Source organism: Pteronotus mesoamericanus, unplaced genomic scaffold, assembly GCF_021234165.1.
Source record: "Pteronotus mesoamericanus isolate MK-2021 breed Mesoamerican mustached bat unplaced genomic scaffold, CSHL_Meso_final contig_230, whole genome shotgun sequence".
Classification (NCBI taxonomy): domain Eukaryota; kingdom Metazoa; phylum Chordata; class Mammalia; order Chiroptera; family Mormoopidae; genus Pteronotus; species Pteronotus mesoamericanus.
The window spans coordinates 398,729-426,054 of NW_026555096.1; the positions used below are offsets into that span (position 1 = coordinate 398,729).

General features: G+C 34.4%; 1 protein-coding gene across 3 annotated transcripts in view; it reads left to right on the forward strand.

Annotated features, from left to right (window-relative positions):
- The window catches only part of PARG (poly(ADP-ribose) glycohydrolase), a 181,398-nt gene that overhangs the window by 99,262 nt on the left and 54,810 nt on the right, over positions 1 to 27,326 (forward strand). For all 3 annotated transcript variants that reach the window (XM_054572362.1, XM_054572360.1, XM_054572361.1), the window contains exons 10-13: positions 3,688 to 3,767; positions 7,642 to 7,702; positions 12,974 to 13,049; positions 18,487 to 18,634. In XM_054572362.1, the coding sequence (XP_054428337.1) occupies positions 3,688 to 3,767; positions 7,642 to 7,702; positions 12,974 to 13,049; positions 18,487 to 18,634 (365 nt within the window). The remainder of the gene's footprint in view (positions 1 to 3,687; positions 3,768 to 7,641; positions 7,703 to 12,973; positions 13,050 to 18,486; positions 18,635 to 27,326) is intronic.

Here is a 27,326-nt window from a genome sequence, read left to right on the forward strand (position 1 = left end):
TGACAGCTCCCTTTGATTCTGGACATTTCTAGGTAGGGAAGCTTCTATACTAATAGGTTCAGTTTGAGAAATAACTTGTCAGCAGAACGGAGACTTGAATATTGTCTTCTGTTCAAACTCAGTTCTCTTTCATTATGTTTTGCTTCCTCTGAAGAGCAAATGCTCTGAGTGCTCTCCAGAAATGGGAAACAACCAAAAATTCCTTTTTTTATTTGGCTTATGAAAGACCAAATACCTAATTTGATGAGCCATTTGGAAATCTGATTATGGAACATACGGTGTTTTCTCTTTTGCATAGTTGCTATTTATGATTATAGTTTCTGGCAGTTGGGAGCTATGTTTGTGTGTGCATGCTCATGTGTGTGTATTTAGTCTCAAAAGAGGTATGACTAGCTAGTTGATTGAATAAGAAAAATAGTTAAGAGTATGTACTGGGAGGCTGACGTCAATAAATTGAATAAGTCTTCCTTTTTAAATTTATTGTTGTGTTCTTCCAGCCCTGCTTAGTTATGTTAAATACCCTTGACCTTTTCCCCTGCTTGCCTTTCAGGGCCTAAACATTCATATAAAGGCTTCCAATGTGATTAGCATTGATGCTTCTAGGATTGCTTAGAAACCAACAGTCAGAGATTAATTGTGGGCTGCAGCAGTGGTCAGCCCAGGAGACTTTTACATCTGCCTCTTCCCTGGATTGAAAATGCTGCTGGGACCATATGGCAGAGTGCTTCACAGAAAAGCCAAGAATGACTTTCTGGCTGAGTTTGGGATTATCATTTGCTTCCATTTTAACGTGGAGGTTATCGGCTTTGGGTTTGATTTACTGTATACTAATGGGATTAATTCTTAACTTGAAATCCCATGGGGGGTTGTGTGTGTCTAGAATCCAATTCTGGTAATGTTATCAATATGTCATTCAGGGAAAGATTTTATTAAACTATGTTTCTCTTTATGTGTATGGAAAGGAAAATACCAGTTAATAAATATCAACTTTGAATGACATATTCCCTTGAAAATAAAAAGTTTTATTTAGAACAAAGGTAAGGTTGCCTGAGTAGCTTTTTCGTTTTGCTTTCTTTAATAATCTGTAATTATCCAGTTAAATGCCAAAATGTCTTCCTTCCATGCAAAAGGGTTATTATGGCCTAGTTTATGTTCACGTTTACATACACGTCTGCTGACTCAACATAAACCTTCAAATATATATACCCAGCACCTGAAAACCTAAATTTAAAAAAAAAAAAAGGTGTTGAGAAGTTTAAAAAAAAAATGGATGGTGCTTGATTATTTTGATAATCAACACAAGAGAGACAGTCTCATGAGTCTGTCTTTCTGCGTTTGTCTGTCTCTGTGTCTTTCTGTGTAAGTTTCTATTTTTCAGAACCTCCCTGTCTTCAGCCCCATTTCTGTCTCTTTCTTTTCCCTTTATCTTTCAGGCTTTATTTTTCTGTCTCTCTCCTTTGTCCAGCTTCATTATTGGCTCCTTTGTTTTCCTTCTCTCTCCCAAAAGCTCTCCCTCATATAATATATACATCACTCTTGTGATGACTTTAACTTATGCTGTTTGCCTATCTTTTCATGTTATTTTTCACTTGCTTTCATACCAGGATAATTCAGGTAGCTATACATAGTACTATAAAATTTCTCAGCAGGGAAGTCTGAGAATTGGCATAAGGGTTTTAAATGTGCTTCATCTTCCCTTTTTCTCTACCTCCCCCTTTACTCTGCATCTCCACCCCCTACACACTTCCCTGCTCCATCAGGAAGCCAGAAAAGCATATTTGGTTACATAGTGATTAGAAATTAGGCTTTGAAACTCATGCACAATGAATAAACAGAATACACTGAGATTCTGTTTGACTTGTACCTCTAAGGTTTGGACCTGCAAAGTAAACAATGGTGCTTATTTGTAGTCGGTGATGATGATAGCCACCTGATCTTCCAGGAAAATCATATTGCTTGGGTAATAAATCTGTAGTCCCAAGAGGCTCCTAAGGTTAATAATTTGTCATCATGGTTATGAAATATGTGAACTTTTATGTGATTTTTACACACAGCTGACCACCTATAGAAATTAGGGATACTTTTTATGTTTGGGGGAGTTATTTCTTAAGGTCAGCAGCCATTTTCTTCTCACAGTGCAATAGTTCTGTGGAAAAGGAATTTTTTCCCCTTAATTGAATTGTATAGTACATCAGTTCATCTCTAAGAAAAGGTAGTGAGTGGCTGCCTTTGTATTAATACTGCTTCCCTCTAATAAATAGTAAACCTAGAAAGAGATTTTGCAATGGATCCAAAGGTATTTATTTAGTAAATCATATTTATTTCATACAGGATGTTTAATTCAACTGCCAAGTGTCTTCTTCATTTTGACTATCATTTTCATTTAAATAAACTCTGTTCTAGTTGACATTGCAGAAGAAATTAAGCTGAAAACTGCACTCTCAAAGATCCTTTCTTTTGGCAGACAGCTGACTTTTTGAATATTTATAATAAACATTTTAGAAAAATAATTTCTCTTAGATGAGTAAAACTTATTACATGGGCATTAATCTTTTAAGAATTAGATTTGAGATTTGGTTAAAATGCTTTTGACATTAATATTCTTTTCAGGAAATAAGTATTCAAATAAATTGTTTTCTCAGAAACTGACCCTGACTACAGAATTTCAGATCAGTAAAAACAAGGTCATTTGAAATCTACATTTCCTTCCCTTCTCCTAATTCATTTTACTTGCTCAATAGGATTTTCTCATGGAATAACTTTTTCCTATCTACCATAGTTAATAAGGTTGCTTTTCTAATCATGAAAAAATTTACCCATTCTGGCATTCAAATAAAAGTGAACTTAAAGTGTTTATGGTTTTAAAGCCAAGGTATATGACTAGAAGCAGATAAATGATATCATAACATTTATAGCCACAGAATTTCTCTGTAATTTTTAAATGCTTTTGGAAAAGTAGATACTGTGCCTAAAAGCATGCTTTTGTGTTTGAAATCTTTAGTGAACTACTTACTCAAGTCGTATGTTTCTAAAGCCCTGATTTTCTTTCCTCAGGATAAATTGCATAATGTGTTACCAGTAACAATGCCACATCATTTCAAAGACAACTGAATTAAGTAGTACAAGTTCTGGTTGCTGGAAACTAGGTGACATAAGGAAGGCACTGTTTTGGTTACCACACGCAGGATATATTTCTTAAATTACCAAGGTTTAGTTAGTCCTTCAACATCTTGTTATACCCACTTGTCATTCTCCTCATTGTTGTCACTTCCCCCCTGCCACCTTAACACAAACAATCATGTGGATTTTTTTTTCCAGACACTATTTTTGTTTAATCATTTAACTCCCTAGTAATATTGTGAATTATAAATAGTATTTGCCATTGGGAAAATAGTCGAGCATTAACTCACTGGCTCGATTGACTTTGGGGGACCAGATGGTGCCTTCTCCCTGGAGGAAGATACATTGGAGAGACATAGTTGTTAGAGAGTGCCATCTGATTTGATCCACTTTTAAGAAGCCTGGTTTTAGTTGGTTTCAGTTCTCTCAGGATACTATTTGAATCCAAATAGTTTTCCATTTCTTTATCATTATAGAATTGCCTTGTGGAAGAATTACTTTTTTATTACGTGGTGGTAGTAATATAGATTTAGTTCTTTGTGAATCTTTATTTTTGATCTCTTTCAGGTTGTTTGAAGGACGTTCCTCAAGAAAACCAGAAAAGCTTAAAACACTGTTTTGCTACTTTAGAAGAGTCACAGAGAAAAGTAAATTCTTTTCATTCTTGCTATAATTTTTATCACTGATGGGGACAGTTCAGATCAAGAACATTTTGTGTTCAAAGTACACCATCCCGCCCAAACCAAATAATTCAATATTATAATCTAAATTTTATGCACATGTGTATATACATAAGTGTATGCTATGAATGTGTGGAGGGTTTTATGTATTCTGAAATTAGACCAGCATAACATATTACAATGTGTTTTCATGAATAAAAACAATAAATATTTTCAAAAGAAAGTATATTGAATGAAGAAATACATTTTTGGTGTGCTTTATTTAAAGAAGCATTGACTATTAGTTTATTTGTAGAGGTCAACCAATTCATTGTCTTTCTACTGATTCTTCTTTTGTGTCCCCTTTAAACTCTTTGTAGAGTTCTTATAAAACAGTGTGGTAGTTGGCCCTGGCCAAGTAGCTCAGATGGTTAGAGCATTGTCCTCCTATGCCAAGGTTGTGGGTTTGACCCTTGGTCAGGGCACATACAAGAATCAACTAATGAATGCACAAATAAGTGGAACAACAAGTCAGTGTTTCTCACCCTTCCTCTCTCTCTCAAATCAATTTAAAAAAAAAAGTGTTGTACTTAGTGTTCACATGTCTATCTTCCTCTGTTGAACCTCCACTATCTTGTTTTCTCAGAGGCTAGTTGTAGCACCTGAGGCAGTCATGGTAAATATCTAACCAGTGCTCTTAGTGACCAGCTGATTATAGATTGGCATTGCTACTCTTATCCTAGCTCTTGGCGGCTACAGGCAAGTTAAAGGCTTTACATCTCTAAGCCTCAATTCATCTATAAAATAAAAGAATGATGATAATTATCTCGTAGGCTATTTGTAAATATTAAATGAGAAGATACATGCTTAGTAAACATTAGCTATTATCAATGGGTGGCCTTTCTTGCAAGTTGGTTATTAAGAAAACCAGAATATCTCAAAAGTTTGCTTTTGCTAAATAGAGCAAGTCAACTCTGGTCAAGTGAAATGAGTTCTTTTCAGTTTAGGTCATCCGGGTTGTGGGATTGTCTTTAAAACACATCATTGAATCATTTTAAGGCCTTTTGTTTTTTTTCCTCACATCCTTCCTTTAGTAAGTAATCTCACATCACAGTATGCTTACTTGGCATTTTTCCCCCTTGAATGTATTGCTATCGGACATTGTTCAGATTTTTTTAAAGAAATCAATTATCAGGATTTTGGAATTTAAGGGAAAAATCACATGTTTCTTTGATGGAGGATTATTTCTTAGCTTATTAATTTTTAGTTTGTCCTTTGTACTTACTGAACTATTAAGGAAAACAAAGGCACATTCAGGCTTATGATGCATAAAACCAAATTAGAATTTGTAATAATTAATTAGAAAAATAAGTACATTTTTTTGCTACTCTAAATAGAATGAATTTCATTATTATACCTAAGTAATTCAGAGTTTACTTTTCTGTCCTTGGAGTCAAATCATGTATCTCCTGTAAAGGCTAACTTGCCTTTCTACGTTTTAGGATTTTAAATAATTTGAGGGAAAAAGCTAAAGTTTTGGTTTTTCAACTAGAAATTTATAAACCATCGTAAGTGTTAGGAATTAGTCACACTGAAAAACTAAATTGTAATTAGACACCTTATGTCCTATCTTTTTCACTATATACCAATTTAGTTCTTTGTAGGAATATAGTGAAATATGCTATAGGTTTTCAGGATATAAAGCTACAGATTTCAGGAGGAAATACTAATTGGAATAAAAGAGGTTTGCAATTTAATGATTACTTTTTATAGAAGTTCTAGAGTCTACTGAATAGAAACTACAGAAATATATTTAAAGTACTATATATTTCATAAAATCTTGAACATTATAGAAGGTTGGAGATGCCATTATGTTATATATTACTAAGAAGGGAAAAAAATAACCTCAGGATAGGGAGTCATAGGAAACTTCTCTTACAAAGCTGGTCCACCAAAGGTCTGTATGGATAAATGAGAAACTCACCTGGCCGTGCAGAAAAAGGACAGTAAGCAAACTGCAGCTGTCAATCTGGACACTGGGTAGAGAGGGGACCAAAAAAGAAAAATCTCCCCTGAGAACTTGAACCACAGGGCTCAAGTTTGAGGTCCTAAGTGATTATTACTAGTGTGATCCACAAAAGCGTGCAGCAGATTTAATTCAGACTGATCTCAAGTTGGCAGTGCTCTTAGATGATCACAGAAGCAGATGTACTTCTTCTCTGGAAAAATTTAACTTTATTTCAGACCAAATGCAATGGCTGGATACCTCTGACTATGAAAGATGTATTCTATTTTCAGAAATTTAATACAGGAAAAAAATGTCCTTTTTAGAATTGATAAAATATAATTCCATCAGGACCAACTTTTGAGTGTTGTCAAACATCAATATTGAGACTAAAAAATTTAAATAACTTTCTGAATTACTTGATTTTCAATATAGTTTTAAATAAAATAGAGACGGAGTATTTAAAAATTAATGATTCATATGCAGTATACATTTTGGTTTATTAATGAAAATATTTAAGTAACCAAAATAACCTATTCTGTCATGAAAGGTACATTTTTATGGAAGAAAAGTAATAAGCACATTCTTAAGGTATTTTTGTTATTAATTTTATCTGAAGAACCATGTTTATCTGCCTTTTCTTTCACTTTGCCAGCATTGTTAATTTTGAATTTCCTTTGGTCTCTCCTAGTGTATATGAAGGATATTTATATTCATCTCTGCTAAGTTACTAAATGATGATACTAACATTAGTTTCCTATTAATAGAATTACTTCGCTAGTTGGAATTGTTTGACTTCTTAGTTACAAATTTTAAATGTTATCTATTTGTCTTAAAGAAAGTTAGATATCTAATGAATATTTTATAACCCATGTTAACAAAATTCTGTTTTTTCATATAAATATTTTTATGATTTTTGAGTTATTACTGCTTGTGATTGAAAGCAAAGAAATGTAGAATCATCCAAAGGAATGACATGTTGCTAAGCTTTCATTGCGACTCTACCATCATTATCACTAATAGTTCCTGACATATTTCTCTTTGCTTAAGAGCTTTAAAAAAAAAGAAAATGGCCTGACCTTTTTAGTTTATTCTTTGATTCGAATCAAACAAATTGCTTTTGGCCAGCTGATTTATTTGTTGCTTTTTCTACTAGTTAAAAGATAAGCCAAACAAAAAAGGATCTTATCCTCAAAAATTTACTGTGTTTGATCTTCTTATATCTATTGCTACTTAAAAACTATGTCATCTTTCTCCTCTAACCATTTAGAACACAGTAACTTCTCCTTATGGCTAAGGCACCTTATAAATAGAGCAATTACATATTGTTTAAGCCCTGGATTTGGCTATGTTAACTCCAAAGGCATGGCAACAATTTTCTCTTTTTAATTCTAGAGATTTTATTTCATTATAACACACAAAAATGTTTATACATTCACCAGTTTATAGGTGTCAGGTTAAGGTTTTTCTCTGAGAGGAGCCTACAGATTAAAATTCTGTTCTGTCTTTATTGTGTAAGCTACACTCATTATGCATCTTTTTTTCCCAATTATTTTTTTAAAGTGTTTGCAATTTAGAAAATGTCACTAAAAAGTACCAGTGCTCAGAATCTCCTGATGTGCTGTCATTTGTGTATTTTTTTGTTTTAATGAGGTCTTAACTATTTTATAGGAAGAATTCCTACTGTAAGGGTATTATTTTAAATCAATCTTCTGTTGTATTCCAACACTAAGCTTGGTGCTTCCTGATTCGTTTTATAGCTATTGTTAGATTGATTATTTTACTGAATATATGTATGATCTTTTAAAATCTAAGCTTATTTTCGGTGTTTCTTTTTTTCTTTTATTGCTTTTGTAGAACCTACTGGGTTGGTGACATTTACAAGACAGAGTCTTGAAGATTTTCCAGAGTGGGAAAGGTAATAAGGATAAAAATAATCCTGGAACCTTAGAATTAGAAGGAATCTTTTTACCATGAAAGAATTTTATTTTGCAGCCTCTGGAAAGGTGTTTGTCCAACCTCTTAAAAAATTGCCTTTTTGCTAGGAAGTTTCCTCTCATAACTGATCCATGGATCGCTGTCATTGTTAAAAAGATTATACCTTTTGAATCAAAGTCTGCAACCCTTTGACTTTTTTTTTGTCTTCTGTCTTAGTTTTGTCTTCTGAAAGTCCTATTTAGAATTAAGGAAATTTGTGTGCGAAGACATTAATATTAAATGGAACACCCGTATTTAATGTTCCTTCTTGCCCTCCTTTTTTGGTTAGTGTTTGTATTTTACGACTTTTTTTCCTGGGGATCAAGATTGGGAAAAGTTTTTTATTAAACTAAATGTAAATAGTAATTAGCTAGAATATTGCCTGATGGGTAAGAATTTTGAGGTTTTGCTGTCTGTGTGTACTATTGGCAGATTTTGTGGAAGCTGCTAATTTCCTGTGTTTTGCTCTTATTATTTATCTGCAAATACTGAGGAGAATAATAACCAATCTGAGTTTATCAGGTTTGTAAATTTTTTAGTGTCCTGGAATAGTGAACACATTTCCTAATCTAGAGCCAATCCCCAAAGCACTTAAATAATAATGGATCAACTTTTTCAACATATGTGAGGACATGATTAGACATACTAAATGCATATTTTGGTTGTGCATTCATGTTAACCAGTGCCTCTTATTTTCACTTTCTAATAATTTTTACTCTAGTTTGTAATTGTTCTTTTTGGAATTAGTGATGAAAGGGAGTCACTCTTAAGGGAGTTAACTTAAGGAGACACATCTTAGGTGGCTTTCCCATAGTGTTTTCATTCATCAAACATATTCATTTGTGAGGGGAAAGAAAAACAAAGTTACTTTAGGAGGCTGGCTGCATGACTGAGATGATTATTAATAAAGGGAAGTGAATAAAAGACTAAACACCTGAAAAGAACAAAAACACAGTTGAGCCAGAAAGGAAGAGAGTACGCGCAACATTTTGGGGTCATGACATGTTAGAGATGAAAAGGACCTGAGAAAGTCATCTGGTCTAGCTGCCTACTAAAAATATGATCAACTCTTTAACACCAATGACAGATGGAGACTAGACAGCTTCAGTGGTGGCAAATGCACTATTTCACTTTCATTGGCTGCTTGTGTTATTTTCTAATACTTCCATTCACTTAAAAAGTATGTCTTTCCACCCTGGCTGGGTAGCTCAGTTAATTAGAACATTGTTCCCATATGTCAAGGTTGCAGGTTTTATTCCCGGTCAGGGCACATACAAGAATCAACCAGTGAAGGCATAAATAAGGGGGACAACAGATTGATGTTTCCCCCACCTCTCTCTAAAAACTATTTTTTTAAAAGTCTGTCTTTCCAGTAATTATCCCCTCTACTCCTGGTTCTTCATTCTACAGCTACAATAAATAAACTTAATTTTCTTTAACATTTAGTCTTCCTTCATGTATCTTAATGCGTTCTTGATTCACCCCACTTCTAACAATGCACACAGGCACAAACAAAACTTACTTATTTCATCTATTTCACATATAATATGAATTCTAAACACTTTATCTCTGCTCTGTTCATACCTCAGACCATTTGTCCCTCTTAAAATATGGTGCCTAGAACTAAAAGTAACAATCTGCTATGTTATCTATCCAGACCAGAGGACAGAAGATTGCTTTTCTTAGTTCTTCAATTAGTCTCTAATAGGAATTCAGATTTTTTTTTTTTACATTACTTTGTTGTAGATTTTATAGGTCATTCAGTGGTCTTGTTTTCTAATTCAGCTCAGTATTTCTAGTCTGCATTTGACATTCATTTGGCAGTAATGTGAAAGTGCACTCACTTATATGTCACCATCTGGGAGTGAAGGGATAAGTCAAAATGCAGAGATCTGCAAGGCTGTTGTGTCAGTGAAATAATTTTGCCCCTGAGTAAGATCAAGATACTCCCCTTAACGTTGATAGACAGAATTTAACTTGGTAACCTTTCTAACTTTGAAAAAATGTCTTTGGTCTCTGTTTTGTTTTAGCTGCTTCATAAGTGAGTTGGAGAGTATAATTAATATCCATCTCCCAGACTCCACAGAACCAGAAACATGCATTCACTTAAAGAGGAAGGATGAAGAAGAGATGAGGATTGTTGGTGTTTCTAAGAGTAAGGGGCTACATGGGCACCAGGAAGTTATAGGCTTTTTTGATTTCTAAGTTTCTGACATGTTATAGTTAACCCTGTGATTATCAGTACATACATTAGCCAGGCTTAATTATTCACTGAGAGCCATAGTAGGCTATGTCTTTGATTTCTGGGACAGTGGAATGGAGAATTTTCAGGGGACAGAAGGGAAAACCTATCAGGGAGTTGGAGGATGCTTAAAAAAATGCCATCTTCTAGCATTTTCGTAATTTTATTTGATAACTGAACTCTAAGTTGACAACAGCTGAGATTTCTGTTTTGAAATCCTGACTGACAAACCAGAGATTTCTGGATCATGCGTTTTAATCTTTTCAGTAGTATTCTCACAGGTGGTCTCCCTTGGAATAAAATTACTAGGAAAGTAGGACCCCCCACCCCCCAAAAAAGAAGTTTAAAAAAATCAAACTTGTGGTACTATTTTCTACAAGAGGTTTCCGATGTAATTTTTGAAAAGTACCTCACACTGGGTAAGGGCTTGAACCATTGGCTTAGGTTACCTGGATTTAAATTTTTATTGTTTCATTTACTAGCCGTAGGCAGGTTACTTAGCCCTTAGCCGTTTTCTGTGCTTTGTTTTCCCATCTGTAAAAGTAGGGTTGTTGTGAGGATTAAATGAGTTAATACAAATTAGGCTCTTAGAACAGAACCTGTGCTGAATTACCTTCTAAGTTTAAGGCTCTCAATTCTGTTTGACTGAGTTTAGGCTGAAATGTATTTGACTCAACTGAAACCAGGAAAAAAGCATAACAGTAAGTAAATAGTGCTTCTGTTACCAAATAGCAAGTGGGGTCCTGCTGCCCACTGCCACCCTCTAGGCCAAATTCCAGAGGTTTGGTGATAAAGGAAAGGAGTCTTTATTCAAAGCTACCCAATTTTGGAATAGCAGCTATCCACATACTTTAGTCATTTAAGCCTATCAAAGCTAAAATTTTTAACTCTTGAGTTCCCCTATCATTCCCCATGTTAGTTTTTAATTATCTTAGTTCTATAAAGTTAGTTTACAGATTAACATAAGATACAAAAGCTACACAATCTTGGAAGAATGGCAGGCTTTTGCCTCGGAGCCCCTCCCCTCTAGAACACCCAAAAAAGAATAATCCTGCCACCCTCTGCCAGGCCATCCCAATCTTAGGCTGTCGCCACAGTTCCCTCCCATCCAAAATACCGTCCTTTGGGAAACACAAAGGCAGCTGCAGCACAATCATCCAGGCATCTTCCAGGAAGAAGAGTCAGTCTTTGCTCTCTTTACTTTAAATTTTCTCACCCATATTTCCATGGGTTCTGGAGGCATTCAGCTTCTCAACCAATCCCATCCTAGACTGTTTGCCATTGCCTTGGGCAACTTCCTCCTATGGCCCCTCCCTACCCCTACCCAGTGATCTCTTCAGATCTCTATCACTTTCTCAGTTAAATTGTTTCTAAAAATAGATAATTGTTTAAAAAAATATATAATCCCCATCCAAAATTAATGCCAACCTTATATAATTTAGGGGATTTTGATCTCATCTTTTACATTCAATTATACTTTATTTCTTTTTCAATAATTAGGGGGAGTAATTACTATATTTTACCTTATACTTTATTTCATTTTCAATAATTAGGGGGGAAATCTCCTAAGGAAAAAAAAGTCATAAACAAATGTTACTAATAAAATGGCATTAGTTTTTTAATGTAATGTAAGCTAGATAAACACTGAGAAAAAAAAAGTTTTTCCTGAACTTCTTAGAGTCTCTGTCTGCATCTGAAAATTAAACTAACCAAGACAGAGTTAACAGGGGAAAAGCATACAAATTTATTTTATATAAGTTTTATGTGACATGGGAGCCTTTGTAAGGAAATAAAGACCCAAAGAAATAGATGTCTGTATTTTTAGGCTAGATTTAATGAAGAGTAGACAGTCATAAATGGGTTAAGGAATGTGAGGTAATTGTAGTAAACTTGGGGAGACTGCATGGCCTCTCTGCCTTTGTTAGGATTCTTCTTGGGATCCCTTTGTCTTCAAAGATAAGAACACTGCTTTCATTTAAGCATAAAGAGGGTAACTCTCACAGGAGGGTTTTGTGGCCTGTTTCAGGGAAGAAGGAAGGTTTGAGTGACCTTGCTTCTGCCATCTTCTCAAACCTCTTCAGCCTAAAGTATTGAATATACCAAAGGGTAACATGTCCTGAACTTCATTAACAGCTTAGTGACCGTGGTTTATGAAAATGAAAGAAAATAATTGTTACTTTCAGGTGTTAGATTCAGCTGTCAATTTTATTAATATAAAAATATGACAGATCAGAATTTCTGTAGAATGTGTTTTCATCAAGACAACCCCCCCTCACATACACACGTTTATTGAACAAGTGAAAATAGAGCCCACGTGAGAATCATATATGATTTATTACCAAATTTTTCTATGTTTTTCCTTAGGTTGTCAACTCTAGCTTAATAACAAAATTTTATAGATCTTACTTTAAAAAAATATTTTGAGAGGTTTTTCAACTCTTAAAAAAGGAGGAATTTTGATATTTTATAGGGGAAAACAGTCTGTTATCTCATTTTAATTTAAAAATGTATATTAGCCCTGACTGTTATGGCTCAGCTGGTTGGGCATCATTCAGCAAAGCAAAAGGTCACCGGTTCGAATCCTAGTCAGGACACATGCCTGGGTTATGGTTTTGGTCCCCAGCTGGGGCATATGTGAGAGGCAACCGGTTGATGTTTGTATCTGACATCGATGTTTCTCTCCCTCCCTTCCGAAGGAAGGAAGGAAGGAAGGAAGGAAGGAAGGAAGGAAGGAAGGAAGGAAGGAAGGAAGGAAGGAAGGAAGGATTTTTAGAGTATACTTATATATCTGAATTAGAAGATGTTTGGGAGGCTTTAAACCAAGAATGTTAACAGTAGGCATCTGTTTCTAGCTTTTGAGATTTGGAGTGGTTTCAAATTTTTTTATAGCTTTTATATTTTCAGATTTTTTTTTTGTAGTGAAATACCTGTCATTAAAAGATAAATAAGGGAATTTTTTAAAAATTGTAGGTGTGAAAAATTCCTGACTCGACTGCATGTCACTTATGAAGGTACCATAGAAGGCAATGGTCAAGGCATGCTACAGGTAGGTGAATCACAGCAGTGTGTGTGTGTTTGGGACTTTTATCAAGCTTCTGACAGCAAAGGGAATTCAAAAGCTGTTTATTTCCTAAGCTAATTTAATACAAAGAAGAATGGTAACAGAATGGAGAAAAACACCAAACAAATCAACTTGACAGCCATGGTAATATTGTTACTTGCCAATGTATAGTCTCTGTTTCTTACATGAGCCACTTTTTTAAAAAGCCTTTGACAGAAAATCCCAACATCTGGACAACACCGGGCCTCTTGGTTCAGACATAGATTTTAGATTGACAGTGAATGAAGTTTCCAGAGTATGGTCTTGACAAGCTGTCACCAGACGGTTTTGTTCTTTTTCTTTAAGGGCTCTTGCTCTGCCCTAAATGATGACCAGCTTGCGATGTTTTTCTGCCACCAACCTTATTTAGGTCTGGGAGGCAGACATCTAAAACTGATTGATAAAAACTCCTTTCTCCCATATGATTGTTTTAGCCACATGAACCAACTATGCTTGCTGTCTTTACCCTCTTGTAGAGCAGACAGTTTTTCCATCTCTTAATCTTTATTAATCTGTGTTACTGCCTTTACTTAAAAAAAATATTTTGGAAAAAGGAGTTAACAAGCTTTAAATTGATGTAACGCCTAACCTGAACATCTGTTTTGCTTTTGCTTCAAAGTGATTTTTTTTTTTCAAATCACTCATCAGAGAAACTGCTAACATTTTCTTATCGTGTTCCTATTCCATTTATAAGAGCATTGTAGTATCAGTTTTCTTTCAGAGAATCTTGAATATCACTCATTTACACTGGGAATGGCTGGGTGGTTTTTTTTTTCAGTCCTTATTTGATGACTGTACAGGGCAGATCAAAAATAGGTTTACAGTTTCAAATGGTGAATAATACAATAATTAATAAATAGTAATACAAGAATAAACTCTGTGTTTCACGTACTCACAACTGTAAACCTACTTTTGTCCTACCCTGTACTGGATCAGAAGCTACATAAAGCAGTTGCCTGAGAATAGACTAATATATTCAAATAACAGTATTGTAAAGTGACTAGACTGATTTGGATTTGGCTAGTTATGTGATGCCCTAAGTGCCTAATGATACAGATAGCATTTCCTTTCATTAGACATATTTGTAATTGAAATCTTCAAAGAAGCAAGCAATGTTTTGTTTTAAATCACCTCTCCCAGTGATTATTGAGATAATAAACAAAAATACTCAGGATACCTGAATTAATATTTGTCCTGTACTTTAAAATTGTTTTAAATTTGTATTTAATCAGTACTTTTTCTTCTGTTTAAAACAGTAATTTTGAAATATGGTTCAAATTTATTTCAAATGAATATCACTTTTCCCCCACATTTTCCTACATTAAAGTCCTGGATTAACTAAGGGAGTGTTAATACACACAAAATCAACAAAGCTACTGCTAGTTAGCACTGCAGGAATGCTGGCTTCCATTACAAAACAGTTCAATAGGAATTATTTAACAACATTCAAGATTGAGATTCTCCGTACTTTTCTGGAATATATTATAGATGAAATATGAAACCTCAGAAGATTAAAAGAATACCATAAATGCTTCTACTAATTGTTCTCCCTATTCATGCCATGCATCCCTAGGAGATCAGGGAATATTGTATTACAGTGCCACAAAGCTTCTTGTGTAGCATATAAATTATATTATGCTGAATGGCAACAACAACAAAACCTCTAAGGAGTATTATCATTTCTCTTCATCAAGTTATAATTCAGAAACTTGAGTAATCTGAACAAGTAGCTTTAAAGTGAGTTGGAAAATGACTGGGTAAAAATAAAGAAGTACTCACATGCTGTTTTCATGTACTGGAGCCAGTTTCTCACCTGAGTAGCTTTTTATTAACTTTTTTAAGTGGTAGAAACTTTGATTTTCTAAAGGACTCCTCCTGCTTTCAGAGGCATATTGAGTTTAGTGTATTTATTTCTGTGCATATCTTTCAAGTAATGGATGTTGGCCTTTTATTTTAAAAAATGAACAATAGCATGAATGTATGGACATTGAATGTATTTCATTTACCATTGCCAAGTAATACAGAAGTTGGATAAAGCTTACATTTCTATTTTGACTATTTACCATGTTTCAGTAAAAATTAAGTTTAGCTGATCTCAAACCTTATTTGTTTCTTTTTTTTTTAATTTACAATACCATTATACTTAGCCAGTCTCTCAGTTTTTAAGTGCTATCTATTTTATTTCTTTTGGGGTCTCTCCTTCACTTTCTTTCCCATCATCATATTTGAGGACCTAATTGTGCTTGTATAAACTATTCAGTAGTCACCTAATCAGTCTCTGCTTTTAATTTTATACTTTTCCAGTTTATTTTAAACTGTAGCTTGAGTTACCTTCCTGAAACACAGGTCCTTTGTTGTTACTTTTTTTTTTTTTTTTTTTTAGAATCTTTCCCAGAACCTTCAAAATTAAGTAAAAGTTTTCTGGACCCCATACTATCTCATCAACAACTGTGACCCTCCCCATACTGTACATTGCAACCAGGCATGAGGAATCTGCTTACCACTCTCCTCAGAGAGCTCCTTACATTTGGTTTTTTTGTGTTTTTGTGTTTTTGTGCAGCTATTCCCTCAGTCTAAATGCTGGCAAAATCCAGATCGAATGACATGGCCTTTTGTAACACACCCCATCCTCCTTCCCGTACTCTAATTTTGTTTAATTGGATTATTTCAACAGTATCAGATAAATACTAATAAGTTCTTTAATAATTATTCTATCATTCTGCTTATGTGCCTGACTCCCATCTAGATTGCAAATACTGTGAGGAACCATGTTTTACCTATCTTTGTTTCCCATGGGTCCCAGCATAGTACTCTGTTAATATTTGTTGAATTGAGCAGTTTAAGCCATAAATCATCCAGTGCATAAAGACCTCATTATATAGTAGGTAACTAATTTTAATCAATGGACTGGTTGTCTAGCTTTAACCCTAAATTATTTTTCTATAAAAGCTAAAGAGTTCCTCTGTTTTTTAGCATTGATTTAGTAAGCCCAAATATATATGATTCTCTATGGTAACTCATTTCAAGAACTTGTCTAGTTGTAATTTTTAGTATTTTCTAAGTTCTTTTATAGTGAAAGAATACTTTGCCTTCTGTTAATTTCTGTCTTTTCTCAAAGTTTTCCATATCAAAAGATTCATACTCTTGTTCTACTCTTTTGTAAAACAGACTTCAGATAGTCATTTAATGTCATAATTGCCTTAGAGAACACAAACAAGTTTTAAGAAATCTTTTATATGAAAAATAGCCTGAATAAAGTGCACTTGCTGGTGTGGCTCAGTGACAGTAGCATCATACTGTAACTGAAGGGTTGTGGGTTTGAATCCCTGTCAGGGCACATCCCTAGGTTGCAGGTTCATTCCCAGTCTGGGTGGGGGAACATGTGACCACTGGTCCAGTGTTTTTGATCCCCGGTCTGGGTGCGAACAAAGGCAACCAATCAGTGCTTCTCTTGCATCAATGTTTCTCTCTGTAAAAGCAAATGAAAACGTCCTTGGGTGAGGATGAATAAATAAATGGAAATATATGTGAAATAATACAAAACTCTTTATTGGTCTCTGCTCCAGCTTTTGGCAAAGAGCTCTTTCCTAAAACCAGGGTTGTTATATAAGTGATAGGAGCACTAGGAGCATCTTTTGTTCTAATAATCAGTCTTTGATTTTGATTCCTGACACAGAGTTCCTAAATCCCTTGGAATTTTCTGGGCATTCTAATGAGGTAATCCTTAGTGGACTCCTGGATAACTTCAGGATGGAGGCTGGTCCCTAGGAAGTCAAAGCCATGCTTTGAAGTTTGGAACTTTCTACTTAGCCTCCCATCCTCTGAGAAAGGACGAGGGGCTAGAGACTGAGTTAATGATCAATCATGCCTACATTCTGCACATTCTATAAAAACCCCAAAAGTAAGGGATTCAGAAAACTTCCAGGTTGGTGAATAAGGAGAGGGACTTCCCGAAGCTCTCTGCCCCTTCCCGTATACCTTGCCCTGTGTATCCCTTTGTTTTGTTGTTCATCTGTATCCTTCATTATATCCTTTTTGATAAATCAGTAAAGGTAAGTAAGGGTTACCCATAGTTCTGTGAGCTACTTTGGCAAATTATCAAACTCCGTAAGGGGGTCATGGGAACCCCTATGAACAATCAGTTAGAAGTTGGGACTTGGAATTGGCATCTGAAGTCTGGCAGTCTTGTGGGACTGAACCCTTGACTTTTGAAATCTAATGCTATCAAAGTAGGTAGTGTCAGAACTGAATTGAATTATAGGACACTTGAGTGGTATTGCAGAATTGTTTGGTGTGAGAAAACCCACACATTTTGGTGTCAGAAGTGTTGTGAGTTTGCTAGTGGTGTGAAATGAAAGGCGAGATACAGGAGTGTCCTTTTCCTACACAGTAATAAGCCTTTCTTACATTACTTACTAAATTCTGTTTTTGTGTGATTATATATGTACACAGTTATATATGTGTGTGTGTGTAATATAACTCCTCAAATAGAATAATCTAAGGCAAAGTTGGGAACCATTTCTTATATATTTCCCCATAATTTCTAGCATAGTGTTGGACACTGTGGAGTGCTTAGAAAGTTTAAGATGAATAAATAATGATGGCACATTGAGTGTGCTTTCTCTTGAGGATTGTGTAACTCATCATTATTAAATGTAGATTGAGGATCCATCTTAGTATTCCACAGAAAACTTACGTATAGTTTTAAACTAAATTGGAAATATTAATTTAGTTGAATCTTTATTGTTAAACTAGGTTGTGTCTTCATTTTTTTTTTTCAGGTATATTTTAAAAATATAGTTTGTAATGTTTACATAGTTTGGAGTTTGCAATTGAATTTAGAAGGACAAAATCTTTACCTCTTTAGTCTTCCACAGAGGAAAATATTCCCCCAAAAAGGTCAATTACTAAACTTTACAGTTCTTTAAGAATAAGTGTTTGATTGCCATATTATGTAAGAAAGGTATAGTTACATTAAAGTCTATGAAATACATAAATGGAAATTGAGTAGTGAATGGTAGGGAAATGAACTTGATAAAACCTTTCCAGATAAAACCTTTCTTGATTTGTGGTCCTTGGAGCACAGAAGAGGTTTATAAATAAAATTTCATGTAATTATTACATTGAGTCTTTGTCTAAAAGCTCCATTTTCCAGGTTTCTTCTAAGGTTTTGGGGTCCAAAGAAATATGCAGAGATGTTAACTGTAGTAAGACAGAAAGAGTATAGTCAATCACAATCTATTCTCCCTGAGAAGATTTCTAATTTTGGTATTGATTTATATGTGAAAGGAAAGAAAGATTAGAGCTTAAAAGTAGTATACTTCTTTATCATATATGTAAATATTTTAGATTATCATTTAACTTGCCATGTTTTTTCAAATAGGTGGATTTTGCAAACCGTTTTGTTGGAGGTGGTGTAACCAGTGCAGGACTTGTACAAGAAGAAATTCGCTTTTTAATCAACCCTGAGTTGATTGTTGCACGGCTCTTTACTGAGGTGCTGGATCACAATGAATGTCTTATCATCACAGGTTAGTTTTGGCAAATCTGGAAAATCGGGTAGTTTCCCCCTCTATGAATATCTATCATGAAGACTAGAGGCCACCCAAATAAATTTTACTCTGCCATAGGCATTAGTTCCAATATTGGTATTCACTAATGCATACTTGATTTTTTTAAATTGTTACACAGTTGAACCCTTGAACACCAACCCCACCCTCCATTCCATGCAGTCAAAAATCCACGTATAATTTTTACTCTCCCAAATCTTAATTTGTCCATTGGTATTGGTTCCAGCCGCCCCCCTGTCTCCCTGCCCCCCTGCACAGATACCAAAATCCCCTATAAAAATGGTGTAGATCAATAGATATAGTTGGCCCTCTGCATCTGCAGACTCCCAAACAGGGATCAAAGACAGTACAGGCTATTCATTTTTAAAAATCCATATATAAGTGGCACTAGGTAATTCAAATGTGTGTTTTCAAAGGTCAACTCTAGTTATATGTTTCTAATCTTGAGTAAGACATTTTATCCCCGCCATTTTTTTCTTGGACATCATTATCTGAAGAACAAGGGTAAAAACTATTCAAATATCCTTCGGTCTGAATTTTTCTGATGTAAGCCCTTAAAAAGAAGAAAGTGATAGGACTTTGAGCATGTATTCTATTATTATTCCATTATATTTCCAAAATGATTTGTTATACTTCAGTATGAAGACACTATATATAAATGCAAAAAGTACAGTTATAGTGTTTGGAGAGAGTCAGTACAATAGTGAGCTTTAAAAAGGAGAAACAAATCAGTAATTTTATGGTTACCCTAATCTCTAATTCTAGGAGAAAAAGTGTGATTATCTTAGTATCTGTCCTTCATTTAAATTAATAAAAAAAGGAGAGGGAAATACAGTCAAATTTATACTTTAAGTCTGTTATTGAGATTTTTTTCTTTATTCAAGTTTTTTTTGATTGAGATATTACTATGTCTCAGTATTTTCTTGTTGAATAAGCTACAAAAATGAATGATTAAGTAATAGCTCTTAAGAAACTCTTAATCAGTAAGTTAAGCCTTTTATGCAAATACCTAAAAGAACATTCTCACATAAAAACCATAATTACTCATCAATTGATGTCTTTTTCTTTCTGCAAAAGAGGATTTGTTATTTCCTTTTTGAATCTATTTCTGCTTTGAGGTTAGTATAGGAGACTAAACATTCAACTGGGTTGGAGAAGTTGGTTGATTGTTGGTCCGAAAGATTACAGTGGGAGAAAAAACATTCCCTGTGAAGTTATATCAAATGTATATTTAACTGATTCACCTCCAAAGAGGTACATGACAAAACTGCCTCAGGTACATTTGTAGGCAACCTTCAGAGAGTGTCCAAATTTTGTTTATGTTTTGCTTTTAAGATTCCCTCTTTGTCTTTGTCTTTCAGTAGCTTGATTATGATGTTTTTAGGTATTTGACTCTCCTGTTTGGAGTTCATTGAGCTTCATGAATGTTTAGATAAATCAGGTAAATCTTTGGTCATTATTTCTTCAAATATTCTTTCTGCCCCTTTCTCTTCCCTCTTTCTGCAACTACCATTATGCATCTGTTGGTACATTTGATGGTGTCCCATTGGTCTCTGAAGCTCTGCTCATATGTTTGTTTTTGCTGTTTATTTTTTTCTGTTCCTCAGACTGGACTACCTAAAGTTCACTAATTCTTTCTTCTGCTTGCTCTAATTTGCTTTTGCAGGGGAATTTTTAGTTCGATTACTGTACATTTAAACTCCAGAATTTCTGTTTGGTTCCTTTTTTTTTTTTTTTAAACAATTCCCATCTTTTTGTTGAGAGTCTTTATTTGTGAGGCATTATTCCCATACTTTCATTTAGTTCTGTAGACATAATTTCTCGTTTGTTTTGAACATATTTAAAATAGATGATTTAAAGCCTTTGTTTAGTAAGTCTAACAGCTGGGATACTTGGGGACAGTTTCTGTATTGACTAATTTTTTTTTTCTGAATATGGGCCCTACTTTCTCATTTCTTTACACATCTCAATTTTTTGTTGAAAACTGGATGGTTTAAATAATGTGGTAACTCTAGAAATCAGGTTTTTCCCCTTCTCCCAGAGTGTGTTTTTGTTGCTGTTTGGTGGTATTCACTTACTTTTCTAAACTAATTTTGTAAAGCCTGTATTCTTTTTGTTTGTTTTATTTTGTTTGTTTTGGTAACTGATCTTTTTTATTGAGGTATAATTGACAGATAACATTTATATTAACCATTATATTTGTGTCACATGTACAGCATAATGATTTGGTGTTTGTATATATTGCAAAAATGATCATCACAGTAAGGCTAGTAAGTTTCATTACCATAGAATTACAAAAATCTTTTTGTGATAATCTTTTGATATACTCCCTTAGCAACTTTCAAATATGCAATATACACTATGAGTTTGATTTTAAACAAAGAAGAGAAGGAGAATTTTTTAGCATGGCAATGTATATTAACATGGAAGGAACTAAGAACTATCCTGAAGAAAAGGTCAGTTAAGTACATTTTTAGTGGCCTTAGGTACAGGCAGAAAAAGTCAAAGAGAAATAGGAAGCAACACCAAGCTTCTGTCCTGAAGGACTCATTTTGATGTTGGGGTGGAGAGGGGCTTGTTCCTCTATGAGAACACAGGGCATATGATTGATGGCATCCATTCCTGTGAAATGACAGCAGAACATGGTGGCTCACCCTGACATTCAGTGGCATGGCAGAGAGGAGAAGGAGCCTGTGGCAGAGGCAGCAGCAGGAGGAGGGGTGAGCAAAGGAGACACAAAGGCTTAAGCAAAATGTTCCAGGTTCCTCACATAAGCACTGGGCTCTTTCTGCCTAGCAGAGGACTGTATTGGCAATAGAGAGCCAAGAGAGAATGTATCTGGGAAGGACCCTTTCCCCAAGATGCCCTAACTTAGTATTGTAAAAACCAAAGGTCTATATTTTTGTGTGTGTGTATGTGTAGCCACTGAAGTCTCTGCTTGGTTAGGTTAGTGGTCAGCTAATGATTAGACAGATGTTTCCTTAAGTGCCTAGAACCAATAAGTTTCTCAGTCTTTGCTGAAGAGCTCTTTGCCAGCACTCCACCAGGCAGTTGACACTTCCTGCTTGTACTTGACATTTACTTCCAGCTTGCACAGAACCCCAAGGTTGGACAGAGAGGAGATCTTCAGACCTTCTCAGTTCTTAAGCATGTGGATAGCTATGAGCAGGTATATAGCCTTCTGTATTCCTGGGGATACTTAGAACTTTTCAAAGCGCATTATGGACATCTTATTCCTCAGCTTTTTCTTTGAAAGTTTTTGGTTTGCCTATTGTTTGCTCCAACTATTATTTACTCCCTCAAGCAGCTACAGTGTTCAACAATTGTTTATGATTGTTTTCAACAAACATCACTGGAGATTAGGCTTTTCCTACTGAGCACGCTCCAATTCAGGCCACATATAGTCTTGTGAGTGAGTTTTCAGGAAAGAACTAGATTGGTATATGATGGTAGTTCTCTGAGAATGGGGCTTTGAAAGAGCTTCAGCACTCTTCTACCACCTCTGGTGGCTACCAGGCTGCTAGTTTTCACTGTGATTATAGGCTGTTGGTCTTTAAGACTACCACAGAGCTCGGAAGAGTGGAATAGGAATAGGACAAGTTAAAAACACCACAAAACTCACTCTTTTTTCCAAGATTCAGCCATTTTTTTTGTAATAAACACTCCTTGGACAGCTACAAGCTTTTGATTAACTCCCACAGTTCAGAAAAAGTTGATTTTCATATTTTTTACCAGTGTTCTTACTGCTTTTATGGAGGAGGGAATTTACTCCACCATTTTTGCTGATATATTCTTACCTTTTTTAAGTACTTGTTGGTAAAAAGGCTTTCAAGTTATTTCACATCATTTAGATATCCTGTTTTTTTTAGCATGATTTTTTATTTTATTTTTCCATTACCATTTAGCCTCCTTATATTACACCTCTCCCCCTCATAATCACCACTCTGTTGTCTATGACCATGAGTCCTTTTTCCTATTTGATCCCTTCACCCTCTCAACTCCCCTCCCCCATAGCTGTCATCCTTCTCTCTACCTATTAGTCTGTTCCTTTTTAGCTTGTTAGTTCAGCTTATTCATTTGATTCCACATATGAGTGAAATCATATGGTATTTGTCTTTCTCTGACTGGCTTATTTCACTTAGTATAATGTTCTTTAGTCCATCCATACTTGTACAAAGGGTAAAACTTTCTTCTTTTTTACAGCTGGGTAGTATTCCACTATGACCCAGATGCTACAGACTCTCACATTCCATACCTTCAGAGCTCTTTAAAACAGTATAAGGCCAATATTCAAAGTTCTTATTTTGTCCAGCAGTGAATTTATGACAATTTACTTTTTTCTGTAATTCCTTGTATTCTCTTCTTCCCTCACATCTTCCAAATACATTCTTTGTATCTGCATACATAATAAACAACAAATAAATATATCTAAACCAATATGTCACCTGAGACAACACTGAGAAGAAAATGGTGTTACATTTCCATTTTATTACAGTTTGGATCACAATCTCTATCTTAGAAGGAATCCTTTGCCAAGGTTCCAATCTTAATATCCTACAAACACTCAAACAATTAACAGCTGTATTTTTTGCCTTACCACATCAAAACAGCAGACTCTTGTTTTAGAGAGCTCTGAAGGTACAGAATATGATTGTCTCTAGCAGTTGGGTATATCAAATAATACTTTATAAAAAGTTTAATTTTTAGTAGATAAGCTAGATTTGAACTGAAGACTCAGGAAAAAAAATAGTCCACCAATCAATTTTTAAGATGAATATATATTTGATACTTGAACAATATAGGTTTGAAAATTGTTTTGAGATTTCCTTACTAACATGAAGCAATTGTATCAGTTACACTAGGCTACAACAAAGCAATCATATTGCTGCTTCTTTGTTATCAATACACACATTGTTATACTTTTCTAATATTCTTTTTGTGTTATCTTTTCAGTTTTGATGTCTAGTGTTAGTAATACATATAACATCTACAGTGTTTTGTATGATGCAATACAATATGATGTAGGTACTGGCAGACACTTGATTCCTTTTGTAAAATGACAAACAACGATATCGATAAATACGGTAAGTACTGTAAATGTATTTTCTCATAATTTTTTTAATAACAGTTTTTTCTCTAGTTCATTTTAAAAATACATTATAGCCCTGGCTGGTATAACTTGGTTAGGCATCATCTGCAAACCAAAAGGTCCCGGGTTTGATTCCTGGTCAGGGCCCATGCCCAGACTGTGGGTTTGGTCCCTGGTCAGGGCATGTTTGAAAGGCAGTTAGTTGATGTTTCTCTCCAACATCGATGTTTCTCTCCCTCTCTTTCTCCCTCCCTTCCCCTCTCTAAAGAAAAAAAAGGGGATACAGTATGTAATACATATAACATACAAAACATGTGTTAATCAACTTTTTATGTTACCAGTAAGCCTTTCAGTTAGCAGTAGGCTATTAGTAGTTAAGTTTTTGGGACGTCAAAAGTTGCATGTGGGTTTTCAACTATGAGGGAGGGTTGCACGTCTAATCCCCATGTTGTTCAAGGGTCAGTTGTATGTCATTGAAAAAAAAAGTTGGTAGAATGCTGGGTATTTTAAACTCAAAGCTAATTTGTTTCCTTTCCTTCATTTCTTTTGTACTAGGAAAGTAGTAAGTCTCTTGTTATCTGCCATTAATGCCATAAATGTTTCTATAAACAAAGGATATAATTTACCCATAAGAGGAAAAGAGAAGACATTTTTTCTCTTTTTTTAAAGACCGTTATCTCCAATCTAAAAAACTCCATCACTCTGGAGTTATGCCTGGTCTCTTACCTGCAGGCATTGTGAAATGAGTGGAAAATTGCAGATCTATGACTCACCTTCATATCTATAATTGCTTCAGGCTAAGGACATCCGGGGTGACTTTTAACTCAACATTTTTCCCCCACATCCTCTTAACTCTATTATAGAGCCTCCTAATTAATATCTGTGATGTGATGTTCCCTTAATGGAAATGGCCATTTCATCATCTATTTGATGTTGGATTTCTGCCATCTCCCTTCTTAGGAGACTCTTAACTGTGCACTGCCTGATCAATTCCATTTCTTCAGTGATTCATTTAGGTTCAGTGGCTGTGAGTGTGCTGCCTGAATCTGTAGAAGAGTTTGAGAAATTGGAAATAAATTAAATTTATCATCATTGTAGGGTATCTGGTTGGTATCAGACTTTTAATGAATATGAAACAGGTCATGCAAACAGGCAATGCTTTTATCCAGACAGTGTTATCCTTCTATTTTCTATGATCCCTGGGGTAGCCCTGAGTTAAAATCTTTCAGTAAGTATAGATAGAGGGAAGGAATTAAAAATCCTGTCTTCCCTTTTCTTTTTTCCTTTTTTCTCTCTCCTGTGTTCCTCTACAACACCCAGCAGCAAATACCTTCAATGCCAAAGAGTGTTATTGTGGTTCTCAGAGATCATGTTGTTGTTTCTGTATATTAAACATAGAAAGTTGCCTAGATATGAAACTTACTGAGCAAAATGTTAGTACATTTAACATGAAACCTGCACTCTAATGAAGAGAATCATCTCAGACATCACAGGTCATTATATCATTTGAATGTCACCAGAACTGATAGGACAAAAGTGGATACCATTGCTTATAGTACGGGTGCCTTTTATAGAATAACAACACTAGAGGTACCCATTGCTACAAAACAGTTGATTGCTAATTAAATGACACCCACTTACTGGAAAAGATCCAAATTCATTTGGAATTTGGCTTTTCTTAATTTCTATTAATCATGGCAATGAAAGACAAGATTGTTTTATCTGCTATGTAATTCCCACTCTGTGAATGATACTAACAAAAGCAAGGTAGTTGGCTTTTATATAAACTTTCTTTCCAAGGGCACAACCCTTGGAAATTTTTAATATCCAAGTAAGAATATTTTTAATATCCAAGTATTTTTCCTATGTTCATCACAAACCTTAATTACAAGAGAAAATAATGTTTTTTATTGCTAAATCTGAAAACTCATAAAGATGTCATGAACTCTTGGAAAGATTTTAATGTGTTTCTTCTAGTTTTTTCCTTAAGTGAAGGTAGAGAGAGCTATTGTAAAGGTCATTCAGTCTTCTGACTCTTGTTTGCTGTTATCACTGTTTACCTTTGTATTTTCATCATGGCTTATCAGTAAATTTGAATTTAAAACAAGTTAAAGGGTATCTTTTCAGAATAGTTGACATAATTTTGAAAGATATTTACTTAGAAAAACCATAATGTAATTTGTTCAGAGCAGAAACATGTATATGTGAAAAATTTCCCACAACTGAAGGAAATAAATCTAACCTTGTTTATCTTAGAAAAGAAGACTGAAACTGAAACCATTCTAACTTGAAATAGAAATATAATTGTTATTTACATTTTTCAGTGACTTTTAAAAAACAGAACAGGTATTTGTTTTCATAGTTAAGGGATCAGAGTAAATGTGGGTTTCTTTTTTGTTGTTTTTGTTGTTGCTTTTTAAATAAACAGAAAAAATGAGACATGGCCATTGCAGGGCAGAAAATAGAAAAGAACACAACTGTTCTTGGCTGTATTCCTAATCAGGCCAATAGACCAGGTTGCATTTAAACCCCACATACTTGGAATCATATATCATTGATTTCTCTACCCTTTAATAAATTTAAGTCTAATTACACCAATACTAACTCCTTTATGGTTTTGAAGGATTTTAAATTCATTTTATTTGGTTTTCCAAGGAATTATCTTAGGTAAACAAGATAATAATTATTAACAGGCCTGATTTTTTAGGTGACAAAATGAAGTCTGATGAGATTTGTTTACTTAAGGCTTCATTTTGGGTTCCTATATCTCCTAAACTCAGTGTAGTGCTCTTTTTACCCTGCCACATTGTCTTTGTAAATGTGAATTTTTTATAAGTGTCAGTTATATAGTACTTCTGATCAAGTATTTCTGGACTTATTATTTTAACCACAGTTAATATTTTTTCTGCTTAGCTAATTAATTATGTTTCTATGGCAAGTACTTACTCATCTGCTTCTATAGTCTTGAGTGACAGGATGCTCATATAGACTCAAATGTTAATAATTTATAATCTCCATCCTTGAGAAGCTGACAATCTAGTGAGGGAGTTAAATTACATTTTTAAGCTGCTTTATTGAGGTATAATTGACATATAATAAACTATATTTTAAAGAGTAAAATTAGGTTAAGTTTTAACATACAAATATAAATATGAAATCCCTTTTTCCTGTGTTTTAACTGGGTAGTTTGGTGGTTTTTTTTTATTGTTGAGTTTTGAAAGTGCTGTATATATTTTGGACACATATCCTTTATCAGACATGTGGCATGTCTTTTCATTATCTTAATATTGACGTTTGAAGATAAGAAGTTTCCAGTTTTGAAGTTTAGTTTATTAATTTGTTCTTTTCTATTTTATTTGTTTTGATTACTGTAGTTTTATAATAATTCTGAAATCAGTCAGTGTGAGCCTTCCAACTTCATTCTTCAGAGATGTTTTGGTGAATTTTATAATCAGTTTGTCAATAGCTACAGAAAAGCTTGCTGGAATTTTTCTTAAGAGTGCTTTGAATCTATAGATCAATTTGGGGAGAATTGACATTTTAATAATATTTAATCTTTGACGC